We start from the raw sequence: 17452 nt of genomic DNA on the forward strand, positions 1-17452 counted from the left end.
GTAGGCGTCGCAATCTAAGCAAGCCTGATCCCAGGAGCAAAGGTTAACTTTCATTTTCTCGAGATCGCGATAAAATTATTCTGTTATCTCTAAACTTATTCTGTTATCTCAAGAAAACGAATTTTCGATCATCTCGATAAAATTATTCCATTATCTCGAGGAGACAATTTAAAAAAATAACGATATTGTACGTCCTCTCTCGGCTTCCATAGTTTTCCACAGCCTGATTAAGAATGTATATTATAAACAACTAAGTTCCACTGAGTGTCTGAGATATTGAGAGGTAATTTTCTCAGTGTTGCCTAAGATTACCCAGTGGCCCATACCTCATCACTCATGTCCCAGTAGTTTCCTCATCAATAGCTAAAATATATTTAAGTGTGGATGTGGATGGGAGATTTGGGAGGTTAGTCAGTTCCTTTTAGCAAATATTCCTTGAACAGAAAAAAATAATGTGTTAACAGAATTACTTATTTATGGGACAGTTAATAATAATAATAATAATAATAATGAATTACATTTATATAGTGTCATTCTCAATATTCAAAGCACATAGACAGAGTGGAACCACTTCAGCCACCACCAATGTGCAGCAACCTTTTAGATGATGCAACGGCAGCCATTATTGCACCTATACACTCACAACACATCAGCTATTAGGTGGTGAAAGAGTTAAGAGAGATAGCTAATTAGAGACAGAGGAAAATTAGTGGGCCAGAATGGATGGGGCTGTGATGGGCAAATTTAGCCAGGACATCGGGATAAATACTACTTTTTTCAAAACATTCCCAGGAATCTTTAATGACCACAGAGAGTCATTGATCAAAAGGTCCAAGTACAGTGTCTATATAAAGCCCTCCGAGATATCAAATATCTAATGACTTCATTATATTAAGTACTTTATAAAATAAGGAGAGTTCTAATATAAGATCTGACAATAACTACTGATTGACTGGAGAAAAAAAAAATCAAGGAATCTGAGAAACTTTCTTTATAAGGCTGACTAGGAAGGTGCATTCCTGTTACCTTTTATATTGTCTCTAAATGTTTCCCAATATGATGTGAAATCTGAATTTAAAAAGATCTTTAAATTTATTTGTGACTGTAACTCCCAAACTGTAACACTGTTCTGAGACAATCAACAGAAAATGCTCCTATGTCATGTTGCTTGTGAGCAGGTTGACAGGGAATAGGACAAAAAAAACTAACTTTGAACCTACAGGTCCTATAAAACTAATTTAGCGTAACCATCTATGAAGAACTTGGATGAATAGCACCATATCATCCACATTGAGAGATACATTTTATTCAAAGGTTCCCCCCTTTCTTTATTTTTGCCTTTTGCTGAAAATGGATGACAAATGCTTCATTAGAAATTGCAAAAAGCAGTGGTAACAGCAGCCAGCTCTGTCTGGTTCAATTTTCTAGTGTAAAGTTGTATAATTTATAGTTAAATTTAAGACCTTGTCATTCCTAATTCTATATGTTAAAATGTGAAACTATACTGACAGAAAAACTGTCAAAAATCTAAAGTCTGACCAGGAAAGACCTGGAAGAATTGTTTTGTTACTTTTTTTTTTAAACTTCTAACAAAACAAGGATTAAAAAAAAACAAAAAAAAAAAAAACACCCTATATCAATAATTAAAAATAGTGAGGGCCTTCTGATGCTGTGTTTAGTAGTTTGCTATGCTGTCTGTTGTACTGAAAATATTGAAAATGAAACCTGAAGATTATTAAAAGTATTATAGTGCACAATCTCCAATCTGTTTTTGAATCAAATATTGGTTCATCCAGCAGGATAATACCAAACATAAATCCAAAATCACCTATGAATGGCTCAGGCAGATTATTCTGAAGTTATCAGCAATGAGTTCTTATCAGAATCCTATTAAAATCAAACAGTGAGACTGGAAAACTGGCATTGGGATGAAAATGTCCCAATAATATCAGGATGATTGACAGTGAGGTAGAGCAAAATTTCAGCGAAAAGATGCCAACACACTAAAAGATGAAAGTTAACAGCAGCTCAAAGAAGGGTGTAATTATTGTTTTTTATTGTGTAAACAAAATTGCAAAGCTTTACAGTTTTCTTTTTTACTGCTTTTATGATTAAGTTAAACTAATAAAAGTAAGAAAGAAATAATATTTTTACTTCTGTTCTGCGGGCGACACGGTGGCGCAGTGGCAGCGCTGCTGCCTCGCAGTAAGGAGACCTGGGGTCGCTTTCCAAGTCCTCTCTGCGTGGAGTTTGAATGTTCTCCTCTTGTCTGCATGGGTTTCCTCCGGGTGCTCCAGTTTCCTCCCACGGTACAAAGACATGATGGTTAGGTGCATTGGCAATCTTAAATTGTCCCTAATGTGTGTGTGCTTGCGTGCGTGCATGTATGTTAAGACCTACTCTAGTTTTTGTTTTTATACTCTAATGTGGTGTTTATCTTAATTGGGTCCTGCCCTACTTATCCACTTAAGTTGCTTATTAATTAACTCACCTAGGTTATGGGTGGGGTGTAGGTTTATAAATTAAGCTTTTTTGATATATTAGGTCAGAGAGAGAGTCTGGGAGAGGAGAAGGTATGGAGAGTTAGGGTTGGATGGTCTGGCTTTGGGTTGCTTATTAAAGAAATGTAATTGTAAGCTAGCCATCTAAGTAATAAATCCAGATAGTTTGTATCTAGCTATACAACTTTGTGAAATTAGACAGCTGTGTTAGTGTGGTTCTCCTGCCTTGTTTGTTTTGTGTAATTTCCTCCATATTTTGTGAGTTGGTTTTTTTGACAATAAATGGAGCTTGTTTTTATTTAGCTGGTTTAGTTTTTTTGTGTTTTGTCTCCCTCTCTCTCTCTCGTGTGTGGCCTATTTATATATCCCTAGACGTTTTAGTAGGCCGTAACAGTGTGTATGTGTGCCCTCCGGAAGGCTGGCACCCTGCCCAGGGATTTGTTCCTGCCTTGCGCCCAGTGCTGGCTGGGATTGGCTCCAGCAGACCCCCATGACCCTGCGTTAGGATATAGCGGGTTGGATGATGACTGACTTCTGTTCTGTTTCCTTGTCTGGTTATTGTTTAACTACAGTAAGTATAAACATGTGTAAAGACTTTGTGCTTGTTATGTTCTGTATTATATTTTCAAAAATATTGAAGTTGTGTAGTTCTTTAGCTCTTAATAGAATATTTTAAACTTCTGTTTCTTCCCACGTGAAAACATAAAAAAGGAATTAAGGCATTGTCTATTTCTGTATATATTTTATTTCATTCTAAATGTTTCTAACATACTTAACATCCCCCTGGACTATTCTAAACCATTTTGAATCACTGCCCTCATGTCCTTATACAGTTAATGCTGAAATAACTTACGTATGCATTATACATCTGCTTTTGTCTTTTGCAATTTCTTTCTTAGTTTATTATTGGTTCACTGCACATTGCTCTTAAATTACAGTATAAACATGGCAAATCTAATTTCAAAGTTATTTTTTTATATTTGTATTAACTTTATTATTAAAATATCAAAGTGGAATAAAAACGGTGGATTAAACGCTTGGTGGATTTAAGGGACTTTTTGAACTTAACAATTTGCAGTTTTTCAGTTATTAAGAAGTTATACAATCATTACATTTTTTAATTATGTTACTCATAAAAGAAAACTACAAAAATATAACCAACCACAGTTAATAAAGCAGAAACCAAAAATTAGATGGCTATTAAGACTACTACTGTTTGTTTTATGTTTTTTTTTTTAAGTGACCTACTTCTCATCTTTCCTTTTAATTTTTGAACCCTGCTTATTACATTATAAATTCACAGGAAGATAAAGCATATCACACTATCAGATATTAAACATGAAGGAAAAAATATTTCTGGGTAGGATGTTAGTACATCATGAAATAACAAATTCACAATTTACTCTATATTATTCAGGCATGCAGCTTTTTGTGTATATACAGTGTTGTCCTGCATCTTTACGTTACTTTAAAACACTTTTAAAACAAAATAAAGTTGTGTGTGTGTAGTACTATGGAAAGTGTGGACAATGTGACATCTCCTTCTATAAGAAAGTACGACAGTAACTCCTTTACTGAAATTGAAAATGAAACTGTGTTATCTGTGTGCTTGACAATTGTTAGTAATGCATAGCAAATTCTGTTACATTACACCTTCACAACTTTTTCACTTCTCAAAGCTTGGTACATACTTAAAATAGCATTGCAACTGTGAAACAATAACTATCAGAAAACTATCCTTGCATCATTTTCCCAGAAAAAATTTAACGTTTTTGTTTGCAACTTTATTGCTTTATACTGTTGTTAATATTTGTCCATATTACACTTAGTTTGTGGCTTACGCTACACTGCAAAACTCTGTTATACAACTTAATTTGCAATTCCCCTTCCTTTGTAAGGTATATAAGATTGATTGAAATGATTAAGATTTTAAATAGTTAGGAAAGACTAGATCCACGCAACAGTTCTCACATAGTATTTTCACTTTATTAACACTTTATTAGCAGATATGTTTAATAGGTTGAATAAAAGAAAGCAATGTCAAGGAGCTGTTTAAAAGGTATACTTAAAGTACAAAAATACTTAATCAGGGAATTTGTCTTACTGTGCTCTAATCTAGAATGATATCCTTTCCAAAGTCTTCCTGCCTTAAACCTGTTACTGCTGTGGCATCCTCTAACCCTGTACTAAATAATACAAGTTAAGAAAACAGCTGGATGACATTAAATTAACAGGTTTTCCATTCAGTCTGCTCTGACATAATACATTATTCATACTGTATTGTCTATATATTGACAAAATTATATAGTATAAGAATGGAAAAGGTGGTTCATATTGGCTTGCATTAAAAGTATTCTTATAAAGTTGTTAGACATTCACAATCGTCCACATACCTGCATTCAAAATAAAAAGTGAACAGCAAATAAAGGAGGAAATGTAGAAACCACCTTCAAGTTCAGTAAGATAACCGCCAACAGCTGGTCCAAGAATGAAACCCACACTAGAAACAGCATTGAAATGGCCAATCACCAGCGGTCGCTCATTTTCAGAGACTAGATCGGACAGAAGTGCTTTGCAAATTGAAAGTGAGTGTTTAAAAATACCTGTAGAAAAATAACCAGAAAAATCACTTAAACACTATAAACAATGTATGAATAAAAAGAAAAATGTACTCCAACTTTTTAGCTAAAAAAAACAACTATAAATAATTAAATAGTATTTATAGACGACAGTTTAACTTTCAAAAAAAGCTTTTTGGGATGACCTACACCAACAGTATTTTAGATGACTAACTAAATTCAAGAAAGCCTTACTTTTATCAATATCTTAAGAAAATTTTAAAACCTGTATACATTTGCATTGCCTTACAAAAGTATTCAGATTCTTTAAAAACCTTCAAGGTGTTAGAAATATTACTTCATATTACATATCTTTTTATGTTTTATTGAACACCAAGATGAAGAAAAAAATTACTCATTTGTGAGCAAATATCTTAATAAAAAAAACCCCAAAAAACTGATATATGCTGCTTATATATTATGACCACAAAAGGTTAATATTTTAAAACTTTAAACTTACTGTGTTTGCCACTTTTCTGCTTTGTACATCGAAGGGGAACAATTTTTGTCCCATTTTTGGCAGATTTACTTGAGCTAATTTAAATTCCTATGGTTAAACTTTGCAGTGCAATTTATAAATTGTGCCATAGATTCTCAATGTGGTTCAGGTCAGGACATTGACTAGAATACCTAACGGCATCCATCTTTTAATTCAAGCCACTCCAATATTGTTTTGGCTCTGTACTTGTGATCATTTTCCTGCAAAACCGTGACTCTTCTCACAAACGTTAGTCTTTCAGCAAAATGAAGCAAACACTCCTGGAAAGGTTTTTTCTTACTGTGTTAAATTAATTTTTCCACCAGCTATACAAAGAAATTTAAACACAGACTTTAGACTAAATATATAGACACCAGTGGTATTACAACTGTGTTATGATTGGGATAAGTTCTTTCACAAAAGACACTTTACAGCTGCCAGAGCACATTGATCTGAATAACTACACAGGTTACATGTTACAATTTTGACTTTAAGGTACCTACTGACAAAAATTAGGAGTGGTCTCCCCTAAGCTTTCTCGTACACACAGATATGAGGATGGATATTTGAGGAGTAAAGCGCAAGACAATGACTATATTTTTCAACAAATCAAATTAAATTAATAATATATTGAACAATCATTATAAAAGTAATGTTGAATAAATCGGATTCAGCAGCTGCATGAATACAAAAGTACCACTTCCAGTTAGTGGAAATAGCTCAAAAGTTGTTATTTAAGTTATATAAGTTTACATATACACACACACACACACACACACACAATTCCAAAAATGGTATTTTCGGACTCGGGGAGGTCTAAAACATCGAGATTCATCAAAATCTCGAGGTCTAATTTTTGGACGATTACAATACTTTCCCTATACTTCATATATGAGAAAGTAAAAAAAGTCAAATCTTTCTGTAAAAATACAGATGGCGACAAGATGTATAGCTATCATTTGTAATGCAGAAACATTTAAAATTTTTTGGAATATTTGAATGGATCTCCAAGGCAATATAATTTATTTCAGTGAAACTACCATTCTATAGTAATAGACTTTCATATTTTATTATTTTAGCAAACCTTTGATATTACAAATATAAGAATAATAAATTGAGGACAACCACTCTGCTCAGCAATGTTCTGCAAATGACACTTGTTGTCCCCTATAGCACAATCGAAAGCTACACTTTAAGTATTGCCAATGTATCTACAGCTCTATGTGTACAGAAATACGTTTAAACCATTCATGCGAAAAGTATCCTTAATTATTTTTTCCTGTGTTCATCTTCATGTTGTAGATCTAATTTTTAAAGTACAGAAGACCTAATTTTCAAGTAACAGTATCCACCTTATGTACTCCCTTTTATAGTGTTATAGTGTACATTTACCAGTTTTTTATGCCTTTTTGAAACATTGAAGATGAAAAATCTTATGTTCATACTGCAGATGTGGTCTTATATCATAAGCAAAATTCTTGGCTTGTTATTATCTAGGCAGTAACAAGTTATCTAGGACAATTTTGTGTACAAATCTGTCCAGGTCTTCCTGTTCTCATTTATTAACTCTAGAATACACACCTAGTCTAGTATCATTATTTTAAAGTTAACCAGCTTTTATTTGCACTTTACCTAGATGATTCATATACTGTAAATTAATGTAATGGGCGCCTTTCAACTATTGGGTAGTGTCATGCAAACACAAAGCAATTCAATTTATGGTGCTTATTTACTAACAATAGGAACTAGGTTATTCTTTGGAATTTTTGGCTGTAATGAAAAAAAGATAAGTATAAATTATGCAAATACAAAACTCCCTTTATTTTATCATCCCTACCTAAACTTGTCTCTCTGGTATAGCCTTAAAGTTATATACAGAAATTTATGACAACCTTCTGTATACAGCTTTCTACTTAAACTGACAATGATGCAGTTGATCCACCATTTACACAGACTTAAATTCTCTCATATTTAAAAAAGGCACACGTCCATCATTTTGAAGTTGCTTTTGTTTTTTAAATAATGAACTTAATTTATTGCGTATCTTTATCTACAGCATATTTATTTATTGCCAGGTATATATTTATTGCCAGGTTTTTGTTACTGTCTAAGTAATTTCATTGGAGGGCTGTACAGGCACTGTACACTTCAATAAACTGAGTTCAGTACGTAGGTTCCAGAATCTTCTCAAAATCCATTTCAGGTTCGTGGAGGCCTTAGAGTATCTCACCAGGATTAGGCAAAAGGCTGAAAACAGAAAAATAGACCCAGACAAGGCTCTAGCTGTAGTCCATGACAGGGATCTCTCTCTCTCTCTCTCTCTGCCCATATTCACACACAGTAAAAATTAACAAAACCAAAAAAGAACATCTTTTGTAATTAATTTCTTCTTTGCTTGAGGATATCTGGCCATTGCAATTTTCATGAAATGGGACTTGTAAAGCTACTCACCTATGACAAATGTTAGGGAATAACAGAAGTGAAAGGCAAATTTTATTACAGTGACTGACCATTATGGATATAAGACGAATGTGGTACTCTGATGGCAAATTAGAGGATAAGCAGATTTTTAAAGTTTCAAACACTTTTCAAGTATGTATGTTCACACATAAAGACCATTCTCATTTGTTTAATGCCTGCAGTATCTCATCATTATCAGAGAGGGATCAGGGCATGGGGATTAAAAAAAAACATTCAGAAACGAGCCCCCTAGTATGTATGTATGTATATATATACAGTTAGGTCCATAAATATTTGGACAGAGACAACTTTTTTCCAATTTTGGTTCTGTACATTACCACAATGAATTTTAAATGAAACAATTCAGATGCCATTGAAGTGCAGACTTTCAGCTTTAATTCAGTGGGGTGAACAAAACAATTGCATAAAAATGTGAGGCAACTAAAGCATTTTTTTAACACAATCCTTTCATTTCAAACCATTTTTTAACCAGGATGTCATACTCTAGTCTCTATCTTTCACGGCATGAAAATCAAATCATCTGTCAGTTTCATTTGAGAGTTGGCTTTTTTCCCATTTTGATGTCTTTTACTATGTTGTAAAACTCATGGTATACTATAGTTAAGCTGTTATTAAGTTTCTCTCTAAATTATGAAACGACTTTTAGAAATGAAATCTTGCATAAAGATTCTGAAATGACACAAAGTACACATATCACTGCTATTTTTGAAATTGATATATATGAATGCACACACGGTCTGGGTCCAGAACAGTGCACTTCTTAAGTCATAAATGCTAACCTTGATGTATGTTATCTATGTTTCAAATGACAACTAAGACTTATTAGTTAGCTTAACTTGACCTGTAAGTTCCACAGTAATAATATATAGTAAATGATGTTTTAGGTCTGTAATGTCAGTGAGCATGACCTTCTGTTTTGATATGGAAAAAAATCAAGCTCTGGTTCTCATGCACTCTATCAAGCTTCCTATTGACAGTGTTTTTTAAGTACTCAACAAAAAAAAAAGTTTAAAGATTACAAGCGATTGATCTCTTTTCATTTGATCCCTTGATTATGCAGTCTAGTAATTTCAACTGATCACTTCGGCTAATTTATATCATATGTAAATAATACAAATGGCAGACCATAGGAAAACAAACAGAGCAACAAAAACAAAAGAAATAGGTCATAAAGCAAAGATATTTTTTTCAGACTGAACTGATATTAAAACTTGTGTTCTACAGTGATCTGTACTGTTGCCACTGTGGATAAAAATGTAACAAACTAGATGATTAATTCTGCACAATACATTCTATAAAATGAATTACCAAATACCCTAGAAGAAACAAGATCCCAAAAATGAACCTTTAAATGTAACAACATAAATGTGAACTTTGCCACATGGGAATGTAAAAAAAAAAAAAATACTTGTGAGTACTGGTAGATCATTACCTCCAAAACTAGAATGCCTACAGAAATACTTTCAAAAATTTAATAGGATTTCATGGGCCACTGTATACTATTTAATATTATATAATGTGCTTTTTGGCCTTTGCAATAGCCCTAGAGAAAGCATAGAGAAGCACAGGCAAGCTAATTTGAGGTCTGCAGAATGTCACCTATGAGGAACAATCAGGTGATTAGAAGATTGAAGGTGCTCAACAACTCATGAGAAGTGTTAAATCATAACAAACCCTTGAAATATTAAGGATTGGCATTTTAGAAATTAAATTCTTCTAATATTGTAAAATACTTCTAATAATGCAGGCACTTACCAACTGGAATTCTTGCAAGTATATATAAAATCAGTGTGCTGGAAACACCAAGAAGGCCATATCCCAAAGCACTGAATGTAACACACATCAACAATGAGCGTCTTCTTCCAATAACATCACTCCAACTTCCCTAAATAAATCATTATGAGATAGCAATGCAGGTAAAAGAATGTATTGCTAAAATGCTTAAGCTTTATGCAATGAAAAAACTGAATTATGCTAAATTTTACACATTGATATTGTTCATATCTTTCTGAAAGACTGTATTAGTATGCAAATGAAAAGAAAAAAGGGCAACAAATTTTTATGCTAAATTTTACACATTGATATTGTTCATATTGATATTGTTGTTTACACATTGATATTGTTCATATCTTTCTGAAAGGCTATATTAGTATGCAAATTCAAAGAAAAAAGGGCACCAAATTTTGATGTTTTTTCATTTATGTGAAAAATAACCAAAAATGCAAGCTGTCACTGACTAGTGCTGTTACCCATATCATACAATGTTCAAAAATTTCATTCGTTAAGACCTTTGTTAAAAACTGTAAATGGCAAAAAAATACATTTCTAAGTGGCACTACTGACCACAGTGATACTCCTAAATGCTAAATGTATGAAAAAGTGCGCAATTGTAAAAGGAGAGATCATCCTGGAAAAGAAAATTTCTCCCAGAAGAAGCCATAAAAAGGTTCTGGGAAGTCCCAATACTAGAACATAACCAATGGTGTTGTAGGCCTTTTCATAATTAAAAACAAAAGATATTAAGAAAAAAATGGGATCCATGGTAAAGTAGCAGAGTGTGAATGAATACAAAATAAATGCTAGCCTCAAGCTTCCCTAAATGGACTTGGAACAATGGTTCTCAACCTGCACCTCAGACAAGTTCCTGGATATTACCAACCTGTAATGACAAATCATTGGTGATCATTCCTCCACATGTTTATGTTTAACAGCAGTATAACACCACATTATATGTAAAGCCTCATAATCCTTTCGTAATTGTCTTCCTGTCAAATCAATTTATTAGAACATTTTTTGAACCCTGAGGATTGTTTGAAATTGTGTGTTTTTTCAAACAAATCTTGTTATATGACTGGACACTTGTCACTAATCTAAGCATTTTTATTGATGGAAAGTTCACAATTGTAGGGAGCTTGCTTATTTACTATTTAAATAAGTAGGGACAGTTGGAGATTTTGTTCTTACTAACTGTAACTGTTACTTTGTCCATTGCTCTTCTTCATTGACTTTTTTTTTGATCTCAAAAAAATATTGCACAAGCACTGATATCATTACCAGGTAAATAGATATTTTGTAAGCAGAGCTTCTAGTAAATTTATAATTGTGAGGTCCACTTTGCTTGTTGACCACTAAGGTTGTTGTCCATGCACTACTAACTTGAGTTTATTATCCTCAAGAGTTCTGAAAAATGTTCTCAGCCCAAATCTGGCCAAGTGCAAGATTTCGTCAACTCGAAGTCATCCTCCTTTTTTCACTATTATTAAAATTATCTATAGTCTGTAAACACATCTATAAAATCAGGTACATGCTGAGTGTGTAAAAGGGACAGGTGCTCTACTCTGGTTAACAAAACATGCAAGGCACAGGTTTGCTACTACTTTTCTACAGTGCTTGAATTTCAACGCTGCACTACAGGTATTGTGCCTATTATTTTAAAATCATGTTTGATTTATCCATCCATCATCCAACCCGCTATATCCCAACTACAGTGTCACAGGGGTCTGCTGGAGCCAATCCCAGCAAACACAGTGCAAGGCAGGAAGCAAACCCCGGGCAGGGCACCAGCCCACCGCAAGACGTGCACACACACACACACACACACACTAGGGACAATTTTAGAATCGCCAATGCACCTAACCTGCATGGCTTTGGACTGTGGGAGGAAACCGGAGCACCTGGAGAAAAACCCACATAGACACAGGGAGAACATGCAAACTCCACACAGGGAGGACCCGGGAAAAATACTATGACAATGCTCTTTCAAAGCAGTAAAGGATTTTGTTATTGCCACATTTATATCAACCTGAATTAGCTCAGAAATTAAATGCATGATTATTGTTTGCATTGAGAGTGCAATGATTTGGAATAGCTTTAACTTGCACTACACTTTCAAATTAGTGATTTACAAATGACAGCAGTGTCAGACACTTTTTAAAGCAGCACCACACATAGCCCCAATAAAGAAAAGAAGGTCATGCATTCATCTGAATGTAATGGAGCAGTGAAATGGAGTTGGTTACACTTATCCATCCAAATTTCCATCCACGTTTTAACCAGCTTATCTGTAACTGTGACCACTAAACAAAAGTGATGAAATTAGCTCCCCCATATGTCCATTCCAAACTAAAAATGTATTTTTAAGTTTTTACATTCACATTTGCCAGACATTCATACGACAATGGAATGTGTTTACAAAAGCGCTTAAACGCTGAGATATGTGGCTCACAGTGATGTTAAAGTAGAATATTTAAATAGGCAAAACTACATTTGTGCTGTTTGTTAGGGTTTTGAAGCTAAAGTAATGCTCAACGGCATTACAACATAAAATGTGACAAATGTATTTGATTAGTATACTGGAGGGAATGGGATGCCATGTCCGGTAATGATTGCAAGTACAATTTATCCTGTCCAATGCCTAACTCTGTTTAGCCAATGTCCATCCTAAATCAATGATATCTTATCAATTATGTGTAGCACCTTTTAACAGGCACAACAATAGCTTTTACAGGGATTGTAAAATAATGAATTAATCTTTAATTGGTATGTTTTATTTCACAGAAGTTGCCTTAAAGCTTAAACAAATGTGAAAGAGTTTATGTAAATTAAAATATCCTGGATAATCTTGATATTTATCAATTTAAGTATCTTTCATATAATGTTTGAATCTTTTTTATTTTTTAATCACATAATTTATGCAGTTTTTTTTGGTTGCTGAACAGAAAATGTCTGTTAATAAATATAAAGTGCATTTGGTAGGAAAAACAAGTCAGCACCTAGAAACTGTTTGCGACAAGTCTCTAAAAATCGAGGCTTGAAAGCAGCACTTAGAGCAAAAGTGGCAGGTGCTCAGGTACCCCCTTCTTCCCCCGGCTTCCCACATGTGCCTGCTATTCCACTCGGGATTCTACTCCATTTAAATAGCAAACAGTATAGTTGTGCCATGTCTGTGTTGCCGATCAATTCAACAGCTGCTGTGGGGCTTTATGATCAGACTGACTCGCATCCTCTATCATTCAGCTTTGGATATTCTCTGACAAAACATGAAAACTATCTCCAGCAGATGCTGGTAATGAAGATAATTTCACAGATTCAATAATACTGTCACTAGCAAGCTAACATAAATGCACATAATACACTCTGTTAATGCATCTGCATCAGTGAAGGCTTTATTGTGCTTAGCCAGCTTACGATGATGCCTGCCAGGAAGCACTTGTTCACTAAGTGTTCATAGGATTGCTCTCAAGACCTCAGTTTTCCTTAGTCTGGTCTCAATGTGGTGGATAAGATTGATTGAAAGTGTTATGATTCTGAAAACTGTAGCACCTTGCATGATGATAGTTACTGTTTCACTGCAGATAAGACAGGTCTGCTGAGCATTTCCAAATGATGCCATTATAAATATACTAGCCGACACCCACCGTAGCATACGGCGATGTAAGAATAGGAACGGAAAACAGTGAGAAACTAATTCAGAAATTAAGAAGAAATAAATACTTCTTGAAAGACACAGTTGTGAATAGGTGTTTTGGTGGAGTTAACAGATGAGTCGAAAAATCTAACCCTAGAAAAAGCCATGTACAACTGACCGTGGCTGAAGACTGGTTGTTGTAGATTAACGCAAATCTTTGCAAACTTTTGTCCTTGGGACTTGTTGATAGTCATGGAGAAGGCAAGTCTGAGTGGGAATTGTGTGCATTTAAATTTAAAAGGGAGATTGGTGTCGGAAGGAAGGAGAGAGATTCTGGGAATGAAGATTGTTTCAGAATTTTGGATAGCGAACAGTTTGCATTCAATTACAGTATATTTGTATGTACTCGGGTAACGATGAGTCTTGTTCCGTTGCAAAGACCTTTTGATGGCATAATATTTCGGAGGAGCATAACTACAGCTCCTACCTTCAGATGAAGGATATGGGGAGGCATGCCAGTTGGTGTGAGGGTGTGTAAAAACTCTTGTGGGTACGTTAGTTGATCATTAGGATCGTCACTGACTACTGTATCTACACTCTTGAAGGTCACGTTTTCACCGTGTATAAGATCAAGAACTTTGTTGTTATTATGTAGAGAATTGTCGTTTGTGACGCTCAGTATTGCTCTTGCAGCAAGTTCTTATTTAGTAACAATTACAAATAACTTAGGGTCAGTGTTAGGGTTAGGGAGTTCAGCAGTGACATATTTATCAATGTCATCTTTGGTTCTTATTTTAGAATTATTGTGAAGAGTAAACAGCATGTAGACATGAGGAAGGCTGTGCTTCTGAAATTCGATTACATAAATATAATCAATAACAACCCCAAAAAGATGTTGTTGTAGAATGTCTCTAAGTAATTCCTGCAGCTTAATCCAAAAGACTCGTACTACAATATCAGGTCTGTGCTCTGGTCTTTGGGTATCCGACAGTGCATGTAGAATTTCCGGCCAAGCAGGATTACATGTGAAAGTGATAAATAAATCAGGCTTTCCTAATTTACGTACCATGGCCATGGCATCCTGATAGTTTTGTTGCATGTATCTTGGACTTCCTGGAAATGTGAACGGTAATATGATCATTTTGCCTACACGCACATTGTTATTTTCAGCGTTTGCTTGCAGTGCGTCTGATAGTCCTTTGTATTGTTCCACACGCAGATCTTGTTGATGTAATCTGAGATAGTTGAGACGCACGCCCTCTGTTTTAACATACACATCTACAGTGTACTGTTGGAATAGTTTGCCGCTGGAGTGCAAAATACTAAATGTATTCCTCATTGCTAATCTGTACGCGTAACATTGGCATTGAGTAAGCCTTATTTGCTTGCCGGTTCTTTTATCGGGAACATGTTGTAAATCTTTGTGCCAGCCAATGTCTCCGTAAGGGAATAAAAGTGGGTAAACCATAGGATCGCAATTCATATTGAGCGTGGAAATCTGTTTACAGGAGTTGCCTATGGGATAGATGCAAATGCCCTTTCGGCAGGCAGTTCGCCACCTTCTCCGACGAAAATCGCTGCAACATCGGTATGACATGTCAGGGCATTGTATTTTCGTAAATCCTGCCCAGGGTTTTCCTTGAAAACCATTCATACAGATGCTGTTGGATTGGACTGAGTGATTTCATGCATGTGTTTGTATGATTTAGCGAAGGGGTTGATGGTTCTGAGCATGGAATCTAGCTGGAGAAGTAAATTTTCGCTGCAAGCAGAGTTTGCTTTATTTTGTAAGCGTACTTCAGTAGCTTGCGCTGTGTCAAAAACATACAACTGTCCATATCCTGGAGAGATTTGGTGATAAATTTGCCCGTGTATTTTAAAACAGTATTGTCCGTGGCCAGGAGGTTGAGTTATCTGTGCACCCATGGAAGCAAATGATAGAGAAGAGTTGTATTCTTTCAAAAGGAGCCGCAGGCAGCGTGGGGAAGGGTTTGGAAGAGGACGAATAGGAATCGACAAATGCCGTGTTGGCTGCGTGTGGGCGGGACTGTTTTGAAGTGGAAGCAGGACGAACCAGAAGAGAAATATATATATAAGAGATACTTCTCAGCTCATTCATCATTAAAATGATGATTCTTGGTATCAATTTCCCTCTTAAGAAATTTTGGCAGACACTTCTGCCAGCTAGGATGTTTTGCTAGCTAACTAGCAATGTAAAGTTTGAATGTTACTTCCTGGCTAATCAAGAATTATTATGTTATATGGTATGGCTACACTGAATTTCCATGAGAAAAAAATATTAACTTCAATGATTGAGCTTGCTAACTTGTAATGAAAATAACACCAGAATGAAATCAGTACAACATACACCTGATGCCTGGAAACTGCTATCTTTTACTACAGTTGGTGCAAGGGGTTGCCAGATTAAGAAACACTTGGTGACTTAATGATTAACAGGTAGGTCTCAGAGTATGTACAATCTTCTACTTCTTCTTCTTTCAGCTGCTCCCGTTAGGGGTTGCCACAGCGGATCATCTTTTTTCATATCTTTATGTTCTCTGCATCTTGCTCTGTCACACCCATCACCTGCATGTCCTCTCTCACCACATCCATAAACCTCCTCTTAGGCCTTCCTCTTTTCCTCTTACCTGGTAGCTACTTTAGTTAAAATTATTTTGGGAAATCCTTGCACATTATCTTCTGATCTTGAGATTGGGTTAAATATGTTCTTTGCATTATTATGCTTTCAGGTTGGTGCCCCAAGACTCAACTTCAGAACCACTGCTCTAAAAGTAAACTAATTTAAATATCATTAATACTTTTCTCCACTCAACATAAAGAAATACTAAAGTGTCCATTGTTTTAAACTCTACTGTATATCAGACTAGAACAATGTACTAATATATCAATTATTTTTTTTCCATAATAATAATCCTTTTATAATAATTATATACAGCACAGTGGTCAGGGTTACAGCTACTGCCTTATTAGGTATAAAAGACTGATTTAGAATTTTGTCTTAGTCAATGTCTGTGTAGAGGTTGCACATTTTCTTTGTTCCTGCGTGTTTTTCTTCAGGTATTCCTGTGTTTGTTCTTCAAAATACGTGTGTGTTGCATTACATATGAAATTTAAAATTGTCCTGTGAGTGCAAGGTTAGGTTAATGGGTGAGGGAGGCCTGCAATGCACTGATTCTTGCCTTGCTCTAAATGTTGCTGGGATAGGCTCAGGTACCATGGGATTCTGTAACTGGAATAAAAATGTAGGAAAATACACAAATTTGACTTTGGCACTAATATATCTGCATGGATTAAATTCTATGTTAGTGGAGAAGCCTCATTATAAAGAAGTATATTAGCTCTAAATCTATTTGTGTAGCTCTCTTTTTTCTTTTTGGGCATGCAATGAATGCTCTTCTTGGGATTAATGTTGAAGCATACTGTTTTAATTGCTGTGTTGATATTAATTGTTTCAGTTGTGTTCTGTTCTTTTGTTATTAAATAAAGGAAAAATGTATGAAAATGAATGGATGATTGTATAGCAGGCATGTCAAACACGCGGCCCGCAACAGAAATCTGTGCGGCCCGCATGACAGATCCTAGTTAGCACTAAACTTGTACAAAATGATTACTATCGTTTGTGATTGAATCATTCTGCATCTTCAGCGTTACTTATTGACTTTTCTTACTTCCACCTTCTGACAAAAGCGTATTTTCCCATGGCATTACGGTACCGGAAACGTCATCTGCTAGTATAGTTGCAGCTGCGGCGTCAGCTCCTTGATACCCTAGGCATGACACATACCCCCACCCCCCTACACGCCTTGACCAAAGTTAATGAGCCGCGATGTCGCAACTGAAGTGCTAGGCTGCAGCAGCCTGGCAGGTTACACTACTGGCTGGGCTGCTGAGACTGGCCACTGGGCAGAACTGACCATCACGAATAGTAATAGCTTGCATATTTTCA

At 35.2% G+C, this 17452-nt stretch overlaps 1 protein-coding gene across 1 annotated transcript in view; it reads right to left on the reverse strand.

Moving 5' to 3' along the window:
- mfsd9 (major facilitator superfamily domain containing 9) overlaps positions 1–17452 on the reverse strand; it is a 33080-nt gene that overhangs the window by 3466 nt on the left and 12162 nt on the right. The window contains exons 4-5 of the mRNA XM_028800650.2: positions 9834–9963; positions 4895–5104 (exon numbers count right to left, since the gene is read on the reverse strand). Of these exons, the coding sequence (XP_028656483.1) occupies positions 4895–5104; positions 9834–9963 (340 nt within the window). The remainder of the gene's footprint in view (positions 1–4894; positions 5105–9833; positions 9964–17452) is intronic.

Source organism: Erpetoichthys calabaricus, chromosome 4 (genome assembly GCF_900747795.2).
Source record: "Erpetoichthys calabaricus chromosome 4, fErpCal1.3, whole genome shotgun sequence".
Lineage (NCBI taxonomy): Eukaryota > Metazoa > Chordata > Cladistia > Polypteriformes > Polypteridae > Erpetoichthys > Erpetoichthys calabaricus.